Genomic DNA, 19531 nt, shown 5'->3' with positions numbered 1-19531 from the left:
TTTTTAATGATTATTTTTAACTACATTCGTACATATTAAAAATTCTCTCATGAAACCTTTGACTACAAGATACATTGACTTTTAATTATTACCTAAATAAATGGTTGGAGTTTCACAAGCATTTTGTTTCTGTGTATTATATTGGATGTTTTCTCTTGATATTAATAAGGGCTACTATGTCCATCTACCAGCCAATGGTCGAGTTAACTCGACCACGTCTTCCTTGGTCTAGTGGTGATGATTTCCGCTTGTCATTAAAACCGATAAGCGCGGGAGACCGGGGTTCGATTCCCCGAGGGAGAGATTTCTTTTTTGCTCTTGTCATTATTTCAAAATAAGTGAATATAGAATGGGTATATATGGGCTTATATCTCCATCAACCAGCCAATGGTCGAGTTAACTCGACCACGTCTTCCTTGGTCTAGTGGTGATGATTTCCGCTTGTCATTAAAACCGATAAGCGCGGGAGACCGGGGTTCGATTCCCCGAGGGAGAGATTTATTTTTTTGCTCTTATCCTTTTTTTTTTTTTTTTTTTTTTTTTCAAAATCGGTGAATATTGAATGAATGAAAAGGACATGGGCCTTTTTTGTATTAAGTGGAAATAATAACAAATAACAATAGCTGTTTCCATGCTTCCATATCAAGCAAAAAAAAAAAACACCTAACTCCGACCGGGAGCTTTAGTATACAATACATGTCCCAAAAGTAACGGATGTGTTTGTGAATGAGTGAATGAATGGTCAGGCCCTTGGAAAGAATACGACAGAGCAAAAGGCATTTGAATGAAACACCCCGAAGGTATTCAAATGGCAAAAGTGTCAGTCTCACGTTCAAAGAAAAGCGTCTGTGGTTGCATTGTTGTCAGTGACTTCACCCATTTGTCGACGGCGACTATCCAAGAACAAATCCACCATGTGCTTGCTAGAGACGGTGGAATGAATGTCCTGAAGCTGGCTATAGCTCTCCATAATGTCATTGTACTCATCCTGCTCCATCGCGTTCTCATTGTTTACACGGTTTCCTCGTTGGGTGCGCATGGACCGGAAATGATTGATCCTGCTATCTTGGGCGATCGGAGCGCGCCTGGCTGAATAGCGTCGTTGCTGTTCTTTGGTCCAGGACCGCTTCGATCCTACTCTCTGAGGGGTTGGGGACTCTGGTGGCTGTATGTTTCCGGATCTCAGTCTGATCGGGGACGGTTCTTGATTGTAAGCAATGGGGATGGGCTTGGATGAAATATTTTCATCAGACTTAGCAGCGGTATCGAAAGGCAATGAGTTAGAGTGAGTCTGCGCCATATTTTCTAACTTGGTTGCCTGCAATGGCAAGATGGTTCGCGTGCTTAAGGGACGGGAGAAATTGCTCTGTGATGGGACTCTGTTCTCAACTGAAGCTTTGCGCTCGGTGAAACCTTGGCTGCCTGGAACCTTCAGCAGAGTTGCCGAAGCGGGAGCAGTGACAGCGATAGGAGCTCGTCGAGCTATGCTGGTCAAGTACTCATCATCGTCTTGGTATTGTGCATCTTCTCTGATGTGTTCCCTTGTGGGGCTTGTCTGCTCAATTCGTTCGATCTCCGAGCTCATCCATTGCTGCCAATCCACACTTGGATTTACAGGAGGCGTGGGAGATGCAACCCGATTGGCACGCTTGGGTGAACTGTATGTTGTTCGCTGTGAAGTAAATATAGTCGCTGTTCCTGGTTCATCATCAATACCCATGTCGGCATTGTCAGTTTTCGCTGGGGTATTGCCACTGGTAGTCCGGGAATAGATACTTGGGGAAACAATATCTCTTTCCGTGGCCCGAAGGCGAGAAACAATAACACTGCCTTTATCATCATCTGATTCCTCGCTCAAAGCGTACGTTGATTGCGGCGACCTTTTGTTTGAAACAGCTGTCATACTATGTTGATTTGTCACCCGAGGCGGCATGCCTCGAGAAACTTGCATCGACCGAGCTGAGCGCGGATACTTTCGTGGACTTGACTGATCACCACCACGCGCTGTTGCGAATGAACCGGGTGAGAATGAGGATTCTTGACTTGGGACATGGCGGATAGTCCGTTTGGCGTGTTGGGAGTGGACCGAATCCGTCCGTTCTGGAATCACACGATGCTGCGATACATTGCCGAAGACCATCTCCTCATTGGAATCGGACAGGGAATTCCGGCCCATCTGTTTCATCAAAGCTGTGTACAAATCTTGGCTATCAACAACGCTAATTTGATGAGTGGTTGCTCTAACGGCCAAAGGAGATTGATTTTCGGTATCATCCATTGCAGGTGTCCGTGGTAGTTGCTGATTCCGATCCCCATCCTCCCTAATCAAGGAGAGAGACTGGCGATGTCCTGGCTTCCGCGTTGCAATCGTGTTTGGCATGGTTGAATCAGCCCAACTGGTGACGCGCGACCTGGAAGTGCAGATACTATCGCCGCTAGGAGACTGGGGCATTGACTGGAAAGAGTTGGAAATTCCGTCTTCAATAGCTGCACACTTGCGAGGAGAGTATTCCTCGGCGTCCTTTTCAATCGGAGGTACCATAGCCGCCCCGGCGCCATTTGGGTTGCTACCATGTGGTGCAGGTTGTTGATCTGCGATCTTGGAAAACCCAAACACACGTCTGAATTTATTTTTGATGGCACTTGAAAAAGATCGATATTTATCAGAACGCCCAGTAGAAGCACCGAAGGCACCTTCACTTGTCGCACGGAACGATTTTCGAAGTGGCCTGTGCTCTTTGCGTCTGAGCAGGAAAGATGACCGTCGAGCCTGAACACCTCTACCGCTGGAATCCTGGGCGAATTGACTACGAGCAAGCTGAATAGCCGCATCGTGCCCCTTAGCAGTTGGACCGACTTGGGGGGATTGATAACCTCCTCGAAGAAAAGACATGGATCGTCTCATTGTCCGTGGCAGCTGAAATTCAGGACTGCACTCAGGATCAAGGGGATCACCGCAAGGAATGGTAGGCACTCCATATGGAGTTTGTGAAGTTCGCTGCCTGGTTGAGAACATTGACTTGGCCTTGCGCAATCGGCGATATGAAGAGGGCACTGAGCTGTCCCGCCCATCAAGCCCGTCGAGTTCTGTGATCGGCGGAAGGGCCGCAGGGTCATCGAGGCAATAGGCTCGAGCCGATACACCAGTCGATTCTTTGGACCGACGAGGGTTAGAAACTTTAGGCAAGTCGCTTTGACCGACAGACGTGCTATCATCAGTGCTCCGAAGGCTCGACCCGGGACGCCTTCGAGGGATGGCAACATTTCCTGGACCACCTAGTCGTTCGTAAGGGGTTTTTGTCTCCTGAGACGAGGTTTGACTTGAACGCATTGCCCGCGAAGCTGCAGCTGCAGCTGCAGCGGCTGCATGCTGCATGGCAGCATCGGGAATCTCCGGGGCTGGTCGTCGCGGCTTTCGTATTGAGCGGGTGGACATGGACCTTCTTAGACTGCGTGTATTGGATGCAGAGGAAAACATGTTACAAAATGCCTGCGGAGTATATAACTACAGAGATATTAAAGCAAGGAATCTAAAGAAGAAGGGATTTGAAGAGGGAAGATTTAAGAGATACTATGGACTAGAAGGAAGTAGATCAACGGAAGGTGCCCTGGAGCTCTACCTTGGCAACTTCCATTTCATCAACTTCATCAACCTCAGCCACTTCCTCGGAAATCATAATTTCCCCCTAGCTGATTTAAGCAGCGCTAAGAGCCCCTGAGGCTGAGACCTGTACTTCCAAGCTTTGGCGCCAAAACGGTGACTCACGCCAAGATGGTGCGCTGACTCAAGTCCTAAAAACGAGACCGGTCAAAATGGATATATTAACTGTTCGTAATTCTCCGGGGATTTCAAGATCTCAGTGTCAAAGACAATTCGATTAACAAATTACCCGAAATGGTGGCCTCGCGATCTTCTTCATCCAACCATGTCTATTTGAACGGCCGAACCCTAGAAGGAGGTGGGCAGCTGGTTCGAATTGCCGTCGGCCTGTCTGCATTGACCGGTCGCCCGGTGAGCATTGATCATGTCCGCGGAAACAGAGAGGGAAAGAAGGGGCTCAAGAGAACTGATGCTGCAACCTTGAAGTTGTTGGCTGAGATTAGCGGCAGCAAAGTATCGGGAGGCGAGCTTGGCTCCCAGTTCTTGAACTTCTTTCCTCAGTCAAGCAGATCAAAAGGAGGACCGCTCCTGGATTTGTCGCAAGTGACCATAAAGACTGAATACGACATCAAGCTCACGACTGCCGGTGCCATCCTTCTCGTCTTCCAGGCGCTCTACCCATATCTGCTTTATGTTGGATCACGGGGGACTGCTCCTTTTGTAAAAGTCAACATAACTGGTGGAACTAACGCTTATTGGTCTCCATCATATGACTACGCAGCGCAAGTTATGGTGCCCAATTTCGCCAAACTTGGACTTCCTCCCTTGTCTATCATCCTCCACAAGCGCGGCTGGTCAACGGGACCGGTTGACCTTGGAGCAGTCACTTTCCTCATACATACACTCGCGTTTGAACATAACTCAGAAGACCAAAATCAATCTAATGGGACATCGGAAAAAGATCGGAATCGGCCAGCCGAGCCTCTACGCAGCTTCCCACGAATTAATTTGATGGATCACAAACGCGGAAAAGTCACGCAAATTGATGTCACAGTACTAGCACCTGATCAACCCATCCTAAACGGCGATGCAGAAGATGGAACGGGGAGTACTATTCGCCAGTTTATTGAACAAGTCACTGAACGCACTCTCCGGCGTGAAGCTAGAAAGCTGGATCCGTCTATATTTGCCAAACACTTTACTTCGTCTCCACCTAAAGAAGACCCTCTCAGCAAATCATCAGCCAAACATACACCGGTTCCTATCAAAATCCATACATCGGAAGCTACAAATCACCACAGCCACGTATACATCCTTCTTGTGGCCCATACTTCATCTGGGTTCAGGATTGGCCATGAAATTCTAGGCAGCGTGGGAGGCGATCGCCTGACTGAGTCAAAGAGCAAAAAGAAACAAAAACAACGGCCAGCCTATGACCCTCTGCGTGATTCTCATCACGAGCTAGCGTTTTCTGCGGCTGCAGAGCTAGTCCGTCGATGTGTAGAAGGATTCATCGGGGAAATCTCAAATGAAAGCCCAAATGCCCAGCCAGACCGGAAAAATCCGTCCACCGCCAAGAGAGCTTGTCTAGATGCAAATATGAGAGATCAGGTTGTTATTTTTGAGGCACTTGGCATGGCCTGTCACGCAGGTGTGCATGACACCGAAGCAACCAACATCGAACCTTTGGAGGACGAGCGATATTGGACCCTCCATACAAAGACCGCACAATGGGTGTGCCGGCAGATGTTGGATGTCTAGATGGCTGCACTGAGAAATATCTACGATGCCGTATTGAAGACACGAATTGAATTTTTGAGCCTCCACAACCTCCACCCGAGGGTTGAACAATGATCTATAAAGCCTAAGATATAAAAGCGTCAACTAATATCCAACTAAACCGCGACATGGTACATACTTCTCACACTGTCAACAAAAAAACAATCTATCCATGGCAAAATTTCTCCGCCAAGTGTCCACGTAACGCGTCTAGCCACGTTAGAACCCGAGATTAAAGGATCTACGCCCCAAAGCGGCTCTTCAACCAAGGGGCCAAACTTGCCGGTCAACTTCCCAGCCCTCCGTTCCGCGCTTATTATCCCTACCGGGAGGCGCGTTCCAGACCGAAACTAATAACCAGGTGGTAACTATAGCCGAGAAATCCTATATTGTAGATCCGATCGGGTATATATCTACGACGGTCTGTTTGATAGTTTGACACCTTTGTATCGGATTAGAGGTTCAAACGGGGGTCTTTGAACGCTTATAGGGTAAGGTGGATATCGAGTGTTCGTGTTCGGGCTGCATGCAACAACGCACGATATCCACTTTGAGTTGATTGTTGGATATAAACAAGCTCCCGAGTCTTTGGGTTGGATTTCATGTGAACCCCCTGTCTTGTCTTTATCATATCCAATCTATTTTCTGATCTTCGGAGTATTGGCCCCTTTGTTCTAGTTACTGCATAACATGTTGCCGTTGGGTCGGGATATTGACGAGACGAGTTAATATAGTATTAATCTAGGTAATTAAGAAAGCAATCCTTTAGAATTTCCACACTATAGGTGCTCTAGAAGATTCAGGAACGTGACCCCAATATTACATCAGATCTGTAAATACAGAGTGCCCAGCGAAATAATTAGCAAGACCTCGTGACCATATCAACGAATATTGAACTATTAAATGACATTAGGAAGATTTACTTAAGTGTCAATGGGAAACGCCACACTGATTACACTTCCCACAGCGATCATCGAATTAAAAAAATTCCAAAGCTAGGGTATCTCATTCCCAAGCGCAGACATCCCGTGCAGATGGAACGTGCTAAATTCCCCACAGTTCCTGAAACAACGCTCCGCTACACATGGTATGTGGCTGGGCGTCGAAAATTACACCGCCAATACCGAGCAAAACAGAAGAAAAAAAGGGGCTTGAAATCTAAAAACAAAAAGAGAAGGCGCATAGAAGGCCAGTAGAAGCGGCTAGAAGCGGATTTCACGCTAGGCTCCTTAGTTAGCTTATCCCACTGGGCTTTGTTTTACATTATCCGACAACTATGGAATGTGGGTTTGTCTTTCTTCTAAATCCTTTTAGTTCTTTTGCCCGGTTTTTGTGTCTTTTTTTGGTTACCCTTAGTGCCCAGTTCATTTTAGCGTTAGGTTGGGCTCGATGTCTAGGTCTAGCTTACAATAATATAGACAATATAGAAAAGATAGTTTCAGATGTGGACAAAACACGCGGAGTGGGAACTATCTATCTTTGAGACAAGCGATCGACATAGTTCTTTCTCCTCGATATTCTCCTATATGGCCCCCTTTCCCCTCCCTGTCCTTCGGATAATACGTATGACATGCCTTAACCACGTTCCCAGTAAAAAGGTCTCGTACTTCGACTCCGTATAAACAAAAATCCCATTCTCTCGGAACCGTTAATTCTCCGAAAAGGCCAGGCCCAGCCACTCAGTCTAGATCCCCAAAACACATGTGGTGACCACATGACTTTCACAACCTGCAAAAAAAACCCCCCCAAATGCTCCGGGAGGTTAAATCATATCAGGCCCGTTACGTCAATCCAATACCACCCGTGACAGTTTGTGCATGTTATGTGTATGTGCGCCCACAAAGACAGGGAGTACCCCTGCGTAGCGTGAGCCATAAAAAAAAGCTGATAAACGATCGACGGCGCAGGTTGTACCAAGCGTCGCACAAATGTCATTGCCTAACCCGTGTGCGACATAGCCTCGGCCACTTACCAGTAGCGGAGCATACCACCCGCGTATATATCGTAAGGCGCAGATCTATAGATTTGGGCCAGCGAGGTCTACATTATGACGGGGATGTAGCTACAAGGTTGTCTCGGCATGGCGCAGGGAATCGGGGGATGGTGATGCGACACAGAAAATGGGTGGGTTGAGGGCTGTGAAGGATGAATACCCGTACGAGTTTATTGTCGGTGTGTTCAAAGATGAGAGATGGCGGGGTATGTGCACAAGCGCATTTCTAAACTTGGGGTATTTTCTATTTCTTTCTTCGGTCTTTTGGGGCTCAGAGGTCTGTTTCAATGTGAGATGCGGCAGTTGCGGCTGAAAATTGTTAAGAGGAAGAGGATTACCCGGGTGCCGGGTCTCCACGACGGGTTAGGGAGGGGAGGGGGTTTGGGGCCGAAACTTCACAGCCCCGGCATTGGGGCTGAGGGTCTAGTAATTTAGACCCAAACGCGTTAATGTAAGGGTTGGGTAGGATATGTATCTAAAATAGGTGTCGGGTTTAATAATAAATATCTTACATGGCCTAAGTGTTCTGGATTTAGTTCTAGATCATTGAAAGATCAAGAAGAGATGGTAGAAGGTCAAGGCATAAAGATGTGAATGCCGTAAATAGGTATATAGCACTAGGGGAATGGTCATATGATAGAAAGCGCAAGTAAAACAGAGGGGTATGGCATCACCGTTCACAAAGAAAAGGCTCGACATCAGTTAAAGAACATAAAAATAGGGCGTAAAAACCAGTACCAAAGCAAAACCAAGAATATCAAAGCACACGCATGCGCAAGGAAAAGAAAGGGTCGATCAACGCTCAACCGGGGTGTTGAAAGAACCCAATCCATCAGCGCCACTGCCCTCCAGTGGCAGATCCATGTCCGGTATCCATGCAAAAAAGCGATCTATCCATGCAAAAAAAAAAAAAAAAAAAAAACAAAGCGGGTGGTTCTTTATAGAAACAAACCCAAGCGAGCGGAAAAAGGAAATGTTCGCGAAGTCCATGCCAAGTTCCTTAGTTTCCAAAAGGAGATTCGCGGAAGCTCGCTCATTAGCCCGGCCAATGTAGAGAGGGACGAGATCAAAGAGGTGAGGTAAAGTGAGAAAACCAGGAAATCCGGCCAAGCGAATAGCAGGCGGCCGCCGAATATAATAAAGAAACTCCCGGCGATGCAGATGAGAGAGAGACAAAGGTAATTAAGAACAAAGGAAGCGGCCGTAGATCATGCGAGGTGAATCCCAGCCAGCAGGATGCAACAAAGCGAGGAGCTGGGTTATTCTCCGGACCGTGGCGGGAAAGGGTGCTTTGCACTCATTACAGCTCAAGCTCGGGCGCCTTGGATGAATTATCAAAGAGCTCGGAGGGCAGCGCTCGCTTGTAGTCGCGTGGTTGGGCGAATGGTGAAGCGAAAGCTGGACGGCGCAAATTTAGAGACTGCCAAGGGGATTAGTTTTCTTTTTCTATTGAACCGGTTCTTTGCGGCATATTTCAAAGATATAGGAATCACATACAACGCAATCAGAGCATTTCGCTCCTTGTCTGTTCACACGGCCGCGGCATCCACGAGGATAGTTTGCGCAGGAATACATGATAGATTTTGACCGGGGGTTTTAGATCAAATGAAGAGAATCGGATCTCAAAGAGAAGAAAAGGAAGAGAAAAAAAAGTAAACTTTTCAAGGTTAAATGTAACGAAGAATAAGGCCTAGAATGTGTAGTACAACACAATGACGTCGGAGGTTCAAGGTAGAAATTCAGCCACAAGGTCAAGGCTAGAGAAATTTGGAAGAAAGAAGAGGATCCAGGGAGAAGATGGGATGTTTATATCAGAGGCTCAAAAAGATGGCTTAGACATTTAAATCACTTTTGAAATAGTGAAAATAGGAGGAGGATTAGAATTTTTAGGGTTCCATTATTACGGCCGTTTGCTGGGGTTGGTTTTTTATTATTTTTTTTTTACCATTATTCACTATTATTCTTTATGTTTTATATTATTTTTCTGTTTTAGTACATTATTTATATTATATTATTTTCTTTAATCTCTCTCTAACTTGAACCATCTGAATAATTCTTGTCTTTTTTTTTAATTTTCTTTTGATGGGAGACCTTGGGTAGCATTAGGTACCATACACTTCGCCGTTTTTCAACGTTTAATATTTCCGTGGAATCTGGAACTATATCACTCCGCACATACTTTGTAGGTATCTACTGCAGAGATCGGTCGATCATGATCCCTTGACCCGAAGATGCGGGTTGATCGGCTCAAATGCTGGTCTTCGGTGCATGAAGGGGCTAAGGATCGGCTATACATCAAAAAAAAAAAAAAAAAGAGGCCGGTACAATGCATCGAAATGACTCGTAGTCTATGTATATTGCAGGGACAGGTGGATCAGCTGACAAGTGCATATTTCGAAACAGCAACCTAATGCAAACCAAACCGTTAAGCTTCAGATTAAGTAGTTCTGTGAACACTATGAAAGTACTCCATGACGAAGTAGAATTGTACATATATTGTGGACCTGGTTACATTTTTTTCCCTTTACTTGATTTTTAGTACGGAGTATTGGGGTTTCAAATTGAGAACACCCCTCGATTCCTAATTCTGGGTCTTGGGCCTCCGTATGGAGTAGTTTGTTCTGGAAAAATCTCCACCGAACTCAGGGGATGATTTCCTCGATTTTCCTTTTCAGGCCTGTTTCTAAGTTGGCATGGAACATTCTGATCCTTCTGTACTGTCCACTTTCTCCTGATCAGCCCTGTCAATGACATCTTTTTTGCTTTTTTTTTATTATTGTACCCCTTATTCTTCTATCCCTCTATCATTCTTTAGATGATCGTTATCTCATATATTCATTATAAACCAATGACAATCCAATATTGTAGTCCTTGAAACTTCACTTCAAACAATCCAATTCAATAGCACTTTGACTTGGACCTACATTTTGTATTGGTTTCTTTCTCCCTTTCATCCCTGTGGAGGCTGTGGACCCCGGCCTTTTTTCATTTTTCATTTTTTTATTTTTTTTCTCCAGCCAGAAACATTCCAAAGTAAAAAAAAATGAGAAATTACAAATCTCCAAAATGCAGGGCTTACTGTCAGATCCAGTGCTGTGCATTCCAGAAGTCCGACTAGATCTCTCTATAGCAACACGTTCATGACCATACACCGCCTCTCATGAAACCTCATCTTCACATTTTCCCTAGGCTTTTTGTAAGGTGGTACACGCGGTGAAGGCTAGACGTGGCCCTGTTCTTTTTTAAATTCTGGAGAATCAAGAAATTAAGCTCTTTGCTGGTCACTTGACCGGTTCATGTGGCCTGTTCCATGCGTTATCGCACGTTTGTCAATGGTTGGTGTGACATAACTAATTTACTATGCTCAGGGCCATATCGGATGTATAGTGTAGGAACAGGTACATATTAGCAGACCTTTGTATTTCCATTGCAGCCGGATGTTCCGGTCCGTGAAAGAATAGTGGCCCACAGTTCAGGAACAGAAATACTTTGGCGTCTAGAAGACAATCGAATATTTATCTCAGCATCTGGACCATCACAGCTAGGAAAAAAAAGAATATAAAAAAAAACCTGTGGAACAAAAAGAGAGACTGTTGACCTCGAAGAGTGAAAACCTTACTATGACAGTAACAGAATCCGAGAGAGACCTATGCAGACTTCCCCTGCAGCCTACAGTCTCAGCCCAGTCATCACAGTCAAGCCTCTAGTCAGAAATGAGCGATAATCAGAAAACCCAGAAATATGATCTCATCTAAGAAATTCAAACGCCCCAGCCTTCGCCATTTTTCCCACCTGCAGAATGTATGGCCGTTTCGGATCTCGATTCATGTGACTTTGGCCAAGAGTGCTGCCTAGTTTAGGCTGTTGTTAGGAAAATCCTCTACATACCTTGATTGTGCATAATTGGGACAGCCGGAGTTATCTGATGGACCTGACCCATTTGAAGAAATGCGGGACCCCCCTGCAGACACATTCAATTGAGGCCGGTGACCGGATTACCAACCTCGGAAGCTTGGAGACTATGCAGAATGAAAAGGAAGGGCTTTTTCATCTACCCGATTCTGGCGACTGGCAGCATTGCATGATATTCCGAAAACACCTAAGAGGCAGCAGGACAGAGCAATAAAAAATAAAAGAAAAAAGGAAAAAAGAAAGCCTCCGAGAAGCGCCGTTCATTACACCGTCACTCAAATCTCCAGCATAGATCGAAGAATGAAACACACCCCGAAAATACCTAGCAGCGACGCGAGCAGCAGCCCGTTTCCTTCCCTGGTCAGTCCCAGATATGCAACTGCACCCACTAAAATCTCCTTTCGTCGCGCCACGTCTCGCTTGGATTTCCATCTCGGATCGATAGAGAATGGAGCCACAGCTCGGAGACCCCGTCTTGCGTTCTCAGTATTTGAAGATGCGTCAGAGGACAACAGCGGCACCGATGCAACGAGTGCAACGGGACGATGATCGGACTGCGCGAAGAGAGGCAGTGCATCGTAAGCAAGCGGTTTGACCTTTCCAGCTTCACCAACCCACGAAGGCTTATCGAGGTAAAGGACTCGATCGCACCAGCTGGGCCAGCGGTGATTCGACCATTTCCATTCATGATCATCCGTGTCCAAGCCCTGGCGGACAGCTTCACGCGCGGCATCCGAGTATTTGTACGTGGGAGGGAAATCGATCGGCGCCTCGGACAGGCCGTGGAAGGTCCGGCTATAGCTCATCTCGCGCACGAGCTGGTCGTTCTTCAGAAGGTGGGAATAGTGCGACGGGTCATCGAGGTTGACATTTCGCCGAGGGAATTGTTCGACCTCCCCAGTCGAGGGTCCGACATTTGAAGTGCGGTAGTTCAGGTCTCCGGCGAGGAATATGTAGGCATTTGGCGCGAAGAGATCTCTGCGACTGCCCTCTGCGTGGGCTGATGCAGCGTCGTCGAGAAGGCTGGTGTTTTCGTCCACGCCTGACCATTCTGCTGGTCTCTTGTCGCCGTGCATGAATACAAGGCGCTCAACAATGCTCTTCCAGTCCTTGTTTCTTTGTTCACAGGAATCCTCCATGGGAGCGAGATGGGCCGCGACAAAAGTGAGGTCCATGGTCTTGGATGGCTGCCCTTCAACAACGTATCCCAGGCGTGCCCCGACAGCACCCTTATTTCCAAGTTCCTGAACCCCGACCCCAACATGGGCTGTGTCGATCCATGCGATTTTGCCTAGAGTCTCCTCGCGCGCGAAAAGCATGAGGCCCGTCATTCCTGTATTGTCGGTGAGGAAATCCACATAGTGGTGATTCCATTTTTGTGCGGAGGCTTTCTGGACGGCACGGCGGAATGCATCGAAGTAGGGTACAAGGTAGGATCCTCCGAGGAACGAGTAGGCGATCGGTGCGATCTCTTGTAGCGAGAGGAAAATTAGGTCGGGTGCGGAGCTCCCCGCACCAGACGCGGGGAGTGCATCGAAGAAGTGGTTTGCGAACGCGTCGACATCGGCAAAGTTTCTTGCACAGTTGTATGTCAGCACATAGACACCGAGGGCATCCATACTGAAAAATGGACTCTGGGTCAAGCTAGAGGATATAGGGAAGAGTAGAGGATGGGAAAGCTGGATGGGTGACGTCACATATAGAAGTGACCGCTTTTTCCGACCGCCTGCCTCGGATTGCAAAAAGTAAACAAAAAACACACAAAAGCTCGAATTTGGATTTTAATCTGAAGAAACACCATCTTAGACGAGTATGTATAAAAATAAATACTGTTTATGCTTGAACACATCGAGTTAGCAGAGCCAAAAACCGAAAGAAAAAAAAGAAATTGTTGTGCATCATCCGTGAATCGAACACGGGCCTCGTCGATGGCAACGACGAATTCTACCACTAGACCAATGATGCTGAGAAACCAGGTGGATCTGTGCGCTGATTCGCTGGCAATATATTTCTTATGCTTGATTGAATACATCAAATTGCCAGAGCTAAAAACAAAAAAGTAAAAAAGTAAAAAAGGAAATTGTTGTGCATCATCCGTGAATCGAACACGGGCCTCGTCGATGGCAACGACGAATTCTACCACTAGACCAATGATGCTGAGAGACCAGGTGGATCTATGAGCTGATTTGCTGGCGATATGTCGGACTCGGGAATTGGATTTATGAAGGGACTTCATGCCTTCCTACACTTCAGCGCTTTGGTTTATACACAGAATCATAACTTGCCCCGGACTTCCATTTTGCCATGGTTTGGCTCCAACTCAACCAAAAGCATACCATCAGCGACATCCTCCTCTTCATCTTCCATTTCATAAACCCATTTGACCCGGCCACTTCGAGGGCTTCGTACCTCCAGTTCCATCTTCATCTGCTTGACGAAAGCCAGGACCTGATTTTCAACAACATCCTCTCCATCCGACACCAGTATCTCAATCAGCTTGCCTGAAAGAGGGAGGATGATATGGTGAGAGTTTTTTGGATCACCTCGTCGATGCGACGAGGACACCAATGCTGACGCAGCAGTCGTAGTTGCTTCGAGTTGCATCCGATAGGGAATTGCGCCCTGCGAAGTTGGAGTCGTATATTCAATTTCCGCAGCGAGAGAGGCTGGGAACTCATTGCGTAGCACCCGGGAGAGGCGCAGGTGGTGGAAAACTTTGTCTAGTTGTTGGGAATCCTTCGACAGAGGTTCCAACGTGATTGACCATGCATCTCCTTTTCGGAATAAGAGATTAGATGCGGGTAGTCCACTTTGGGTGATTGCTTGCTGTGAAGGGGCAGCTGGACTACCTAGTCCCTGAAGAGTCTTCGATATGTTCTCCCCTTCCTGGAGTACTGCGTCGAGGTTAAGCCCAAGCCATTGTGTGTCGACTTTGCCGGCCATGAAATCAGAATGAGCCACAATCCCTCGCAGAAGGCTGATGTTAGTTTTCACCCCGTCAATCTTAGAATCAGCCAAGACCCGCTGGGCTTTTCTAACGGATGCTTCCCAGGTGGGTGCAGTCACGATTATCTTGGCTAACAGATTGTCGAAGTTGGATCCCACAACTAGTGCGGGACCAGACACATTGACGTGGGTATCTACCCGGATTCCATGGCCACTCGGCACGGTAAACCCAGTAACCTTGCCAATGCTCAGAGAAAACCCGTTGCTCGGCTCTTCGGCACACAGTCTAAGTTGAATTGAAAAGTCATTTGGGGGAGGATGACTTGCGGTGACAGCGCCGAGGCCCAGCTCGTGCAAAGTGTAGCCCTGGGCGACAAGAAGTTGTGTCTGCACGAGATCTATCCCACTGATAGCCTCAGTAATAGTATGCTCGACTTGCAGCCGCGGGTTCACCTCCAAGAAGTAGAATTCCTTGCGCTGTTCACTGACCAGAAACTCAAACGTTCCCAACGATCGATAGCAGATTGCACTTGCCATCTTGAGTGCAGACTCGATTACTCGACCGACCAAAGTTCTATCCCGCATCAAAGCTGGGGCACATTCAACCACCTTCTGAAACCGCCGCTGTGCACTGCAATCTCTTTCCCACAGATGTCGTACTTGACCCGTTCCATCACCAATAATCTGAATCTCAACGTGATGAAACCCATCCACAGCAGCTCTCTCAACAAAGACAGTCCTAGACGGCGACTCGCCAATCGCTCTCTGAATACTATTATTCAGCTCATGCTCCTCGCGAATGAGGCGAATCCCACGACCACCCCCGCCATCAACAGCCTTGATCATAACCGGGAAACCAACTTTCGTAGAAAACGCACGTGCCTCGTCCACGTTCGTGGTAGGGTGACTCATGGCTTCTAATACAGGGACACCGCACTGTTGCGCTAGCTGTTTTGCCTGCAGCTTATCACCCGTTCGGGCGAGATTTTCCCATCCAGGCCCAATGACGAGTGACCCAGCTTCGTGCCACATGCGATACGCGAATTCGGCGCTCTCGCTAAGGAATCCATACCCGGGATGCACGGCATCAATAGAGTGTTTTTGAACTATTCCTATCAGAAGGGCAATGTCGAGATATGATGACGCCGATGGAATTTCAATCGCATGCTGCGGTCGCCCTAGATCGCAGTGTGATTGGTCGTCTGATGTATAGAGACTGAATGTCTCGACTGGCTCGGGTAATTCTCTTGCTGCATGGAAAATACGAACGGCAATTTCTCCTCTAGTGAATATTAGGGCATGTTATAATATTAGTTGTAGAAGGTCATACCTGTTGGCGACCAACAATCGCCTGATGGGTCGTGACTGCAGGGATGACATTGGGGCGAAAGGGGGAAAATCTGGGGAAATCTGGGGAAATCTGGGGAAATTGTATGCAAAAGCTTAAGCAAGCCAGATCAACGAAATCGATTATAAAAAATTACAATGTCTTTCAAATAGAGATCAAATGGAAGATTCTAAGATATTATAACTCTCGACATGGTTGACCTCGGCTCTCGGATAGTCAGACTACCCCCCTCAGTAGACTAAATCCTTAAACAATCTCCAATTCTACTCATACACACACACTGTACACTGTACACGAGGAGAACAAACCAGCCCAAATCAATTGATACATCATGACCAAAGACAATGACAACCCATCAACCAGAACAGGCAAAGACCAAGCCACCGATCGCTTAAACCAAGTCTCATCCCATATATCCCCACTAAAAGACCAAACAAGAAAGCCCAAGTCAAAGTCAAAGTCCACAGAAAGCCACCTCCCGGCAGACCACTCAGATGTCTTAGATCAACTAGCGATGCTCCGCGCAATAGCTGCAAATCCAGACCCCAACAACCGAGGCTATGTCCGCCAAAAGCAAGCAGGCAAGCTATGGGTGCGCGAGCGCATTGAAGAACTCTTAGACCCAAACAGTTTCCAAGAAATTGGGTCCGTTTCCGGTACGGTGACATGGCAAAAGACTGCGCCGATGCGCGAGAAACCCGTCTCCTTCGTACCCAGCAATAACGTCCAAGGGGCCGGACTGCTTCGTGGGAGGAAGGTCCTTCTTACGACTGATGATTTTAGTATCCGGTCTGGACATGCTGACGGCGCGAGTGTAGGTAAGACGGTCTATGTGGAGAAACTTGCTATTGCGCTGCGCTTGCCGGTTGTTAAGCTTGTTGATGGGAGTTCTGGGGGTGGGAGTGTTACGACGATTCGGAAGGAGGGGTGGAGCTATCTTCCTCATGTTGCGTCTTTTCCGCATGTTATCAAGCAGTTGAATATGGGGATACCGAATTTGGGTGCTGTTGTTGGCCCTGCGGTGAGTTTTCTTTATTTTCTATCTTGTTCTCCTTTTTGCTTTACCTAACAACCCATCTTATATTGGTTGATATAAGCGAAACTGACTGGTCGTGTAGATTGGACTTGGTGCCGCGAGAGTAGTATCGTGCCACTTCTCTGTGATGGCAGCTGACATTGGAGCACTGTTCAATGCAGGACCAAAGGTTGTTGAGGGCGCAACATTCGAAGAAGGCCTTGACTTCCAAGACTTGGGTGGGCCTATGGTTCATTGTATGAACGGCACGATTGATAATCTCGCAGCCAATGAGGCAGAGTGCTACGAGCAGCTGCGTGTAGTTCTGAGTTATCTCCCCAACAGTGGGAGCGATGCACCGCCGACAATTCCCTGCCACGACTCGGAGGAGCGCGAGGATGTTGCACTACGGAATATTATCCCTCGACGACAAGCACGCATGTACAATGCCCGTTCAATCATCATATCCGTAGTTGATAAAGACTCCTGGTTTGAGATTGGAGCATTATGGGGACGTACTGCAATTGGTGGACTTGCACGTCTGGGTGGCCGTCCTGTTGGAATTATCTCTCTCAATTGTGAAGTTAATGGAGGGGCGCTGGATGCAGCTGGCAGTCAGAAGCTAACACGGCTGCTGAAATTGTGTGATGTGATGAACCTGCCTATTTTGCAGTTTTTGGACGTCCGTAAGTGATAGGATTTCATCCTAAATCATTGAAATGAGCTGACATGTTTAAAGCGGGGTATGCTATTGGTACTGTTGCTGAGCGCACGGCGACAATGCGTTGGGGCGTCGAGCTCGCCAAGGCTTACTTCAGTACCACCGTGCCGGTATTCAATGTGGTCACACGACGTGTGTTTGGTGTGGCGGGTGGTGTTATGCTGGGTTGTCGTGATCCGGTTATGCAGGTTGCTTGGCCGTCTGGACAATGGGGTTCGTTGCCTCTGGATGGCGGAATTGAGGTTGGACATCGGCATGAGTTGCGTGAAGCCGAGAAGGTCGGTAAGAAGGAGGAACGATATCAAGAGTTGGAAGAAGAGTATCTACGGCTGATGAATCCGGTGCGTACAGCAAACGCGTTTGGAATCGAGGAGATTATCGACCCGAAGGATACGCGGAAGGTTTGCTGTTCGTGGGCATCGCATGTATATGAGGTACTACTCAAAGAGAGATTAGCTGACCGAGCCTGTGGGAAACTCCAACCCTCTTTTGCCTAATCGAAATTTGAACTTGTGATGATGCGTGAAAAAGTATAATGATACTCCGTGAAAAATCTAGCGACAATAAGAGGAACTTACGTGTCTAAATAGAAAAAAAAATAAAGGAGAACTGACATCGCACTGGAACAAAACCGCAGCTGCAAACATATTTTACGCCGAAGGCAAAATTTAGCTGGAGTCCGCCGATGTGCTATCCGCCGACTCGAGCTCATTGCTTACTACACGTTACTGTGGATGACAAGGGGTATTATCACATATCACAAGTATATAACTAGGTATGATCTTACAACTTACATCATAGTCAATTCTTAATCTATCACGTAGCAGATAGGATGAATTGTGTCTGATATGATACAATGGATTTATACAAATAATGACCGAAAGGAATAAAGGACTTTACTATTTTACCTCTATAAACATTAAGAGAGACTAATCATTCTCTATTAAAACTGTAAAAGGAATTGACAGTCATAAGAAAACAGTCATCAATGCTTGATTCATAATATAGAAATTAAGATGGATTAGGTTAGATATAATAGATCTATGGAAGCAGTGGGCTAAAGTAATCAAGGAGTTTAGGGCACAAATCCTTTATTTAAAGCCGAATATTTCATTTCTTACTCCACAAACACTAGGAAAATACTAATCATTCTAGCGCCGTCGAAAGTGGATGAAGGGCTAGCATCTATAGCAAAACTGTCACCAATGCGCAAACTATCATATAGGAACCGGGGGGGAGTTAGGTTCGAGATCTCCAACTATGTATGCAACCCTACCTATGCGAAAATTCATATGTAGATAGGTCCTATACATTCAGCAACTGTGAAAACCACAAATATATTAAGATATAGAGTCTTGAATGTGATGTGACATGATTAAAGGAGAATGTGGGTCATTGTTCGTCCGACGTCCACTTCCCACTTATTTATGGTAGTAAGAATGTGATTGTGCAATGTATCACTAACTAAATGACCAATTCCACTTACAGCTTCGGTAGAGGATATTTTGTCTCTACTTGGTGGTTATGGAGGTAAAGGATGAAAGGTCTGTATTAAAATAAAGAACTTCGGGAACGAAGTTAAAGGTTATTCCTTTAGCCAATGGGTTATATATAGATCAATTATATCATTGAGCCCATTGTCTGTTTATACACAGGCCTATCAAAGGACGCATGTCTCTATAGATAGGGGTTTCCTACATAGTTGGTGATCTCGAGCTCAATTCCTCCTGATTGCTACATGATAGGTTAAGCATCGGAGACAGTTTTGCTATAGATGCCAGTCCTTCATACAATTTCGACGGCCCTAGAATAATTAGTCTCTACGTAGTGTTTATAGAGATAAACATGAAAGGTCCGGCTTCGCATGAAGGAATCGTGCCCTAAAGTCCTTTACTCCTCTAGCTCATTGCTTCTATAGATCCCCTGTATCCCTTAGCTCACTTTCTCTTGTACACAGATAGAGGCATGTGGTAATTGTACGTCTATCTTGAGACCACTAGATCTAATTGTCCGAGTATAAAGGGCTTCTTCTTCTTCACGCTCTTCCTTCTTCTTCCTTCTCCCCATAACCCTCAATCTAAGATCAATTATCACTCATCTTTCAATTGAATTTTATTCACCAAAGGTAAGCTTCATCATATCATCTTCATCAACAACTAACTTCAATATCATCCAGTTTCATCATCACCTACCATCTTCTACGAGAACCCTTGGTG

At 46.5% G+C, this 19531-nt stretch overlaps 6 protein-coding genes across 6 annotated transcripts; 2 read left to right on the top strand and 4 right to left on the bottom strand.

The window, feature by feature from the left end:
• Positions 1-832: 832 nt before the first annotated feature.
• On the bottom strand, positions 833-3436 carry N7447_002538 (uncharacterized protein; the record flags this gene model as incomplete). The annotated part of the gene is made up of 1 exon (XM_057226813.1): positions 833-3436. The coding sequence occupies one exon, from the start codon at positions 3434-3436 to the stop codon at positions 833-835; it is 2604 nt and encodes an 867-aa protein (XP_057090829.1).
• Positions 3437-3895: 459 nt separating this feature from the next.
• On the top strand, positions 3896-5362 carry N7447_002537 (putative RNA 3'-terminal phosphate cyclase; the record flags this gene model as incomplete). Its single annotated transcript, XM_057226812.1, has 1 exon — positions 3896-5362. One exon carries the CDS (start codon positions 3896-3898, stop codon positions 5360-5362), a length of 1467 nt encoding a protein of 488 aa, XP_057090828.1.
• A 3311-nt stretch (positions 5363-8673) lies between these two features.
• On the bottom strand, positions 8674-8948 carry N7447_002536 (uncharacterized protein; the record flags this gene model as incomplete). Its single annotated transcript, XM_057226811.1, has 2 exons — positions 8674-8793; positions 8871-8948. The coding sequence occupies 2 exons, from the start codon at positions 8946-8948 to the stop codon at positions 8674-8676; spliced, it is 198 nt and encodes a 65-aa protein (XP_057090827.1).
• A 2612-nt stretch (positions 8949-11560) lies between these two features.
• Positions 11561-12904, bottom strand: N7447_002535 (putative inositol 5-phosphatase; the record flags this gene model as incomplete). Its single annotated transcript, XM_057226810.1, has 1 exon — positions 11561-12904. The coding sequence occupies one exon, from the start codon at positions 12902-12904 to the stop codon at positions 11561-11563; it is 1344 nt and encodes a 447-aa protein (XP_057090826.1).
• Positions 12905-13559: 655 nt separating this feature from the next.
• Positions 13560-15611, bottom strand: N7447_002534 (putative pyruvate carboxylase; the record flags this gene model as incomplete). The annotated part of the gene is made up of 2 exons (XM_057226809.1): positions 13560-15513; positions 15562-15611. 2 exons carry the CDS (start codon positions 15609-15611, stop codon positions 13560-13562), a joined length of 2004 nt encoding a protein of 667 aa, XP_057090825.1.
• Positions 15612-15910: 299 nt separating this feature from the next.
• N7447_002533 (uncharacterized protein) lies at positions 15911-17812 on the top strand (the record flags this gene model as incomplete). Its single annotated transcript, XM_057226808.1, has 3 exons — positions 15911-16600; positions 16698-17280; positions 17334-17812. The coding sequence occupies 3 exons, from the start codon at positions 15911-15913 to the stop codon at positions 17810-17812; spliced, it is 1752 nt and encodes a 583-aa protein (XP_057090824.1).
• Between the last annotated feature and the right edge of the window lie 1719 nt (positions 17813-19531).

This window comes from Penicillium robsamsonii, assembly GCF_028829455.1.
Source record: "Penicillium robsamsonii strain IBT 29466 chromosome Unknown utg000001l_segment0_segment0, whole genome shotgun sequence".
NCBI lineage: Eukaryota > Fungi > Ascomycota > Eurotiomycetes > Eurotiales > Aspergillaceae > Penicillium > Penicillium robsamsonii.
Note: the sequence above shows the minus strand (reverse complement) of the source record. Positions and strands in the feature narration are given on the sequence as shown.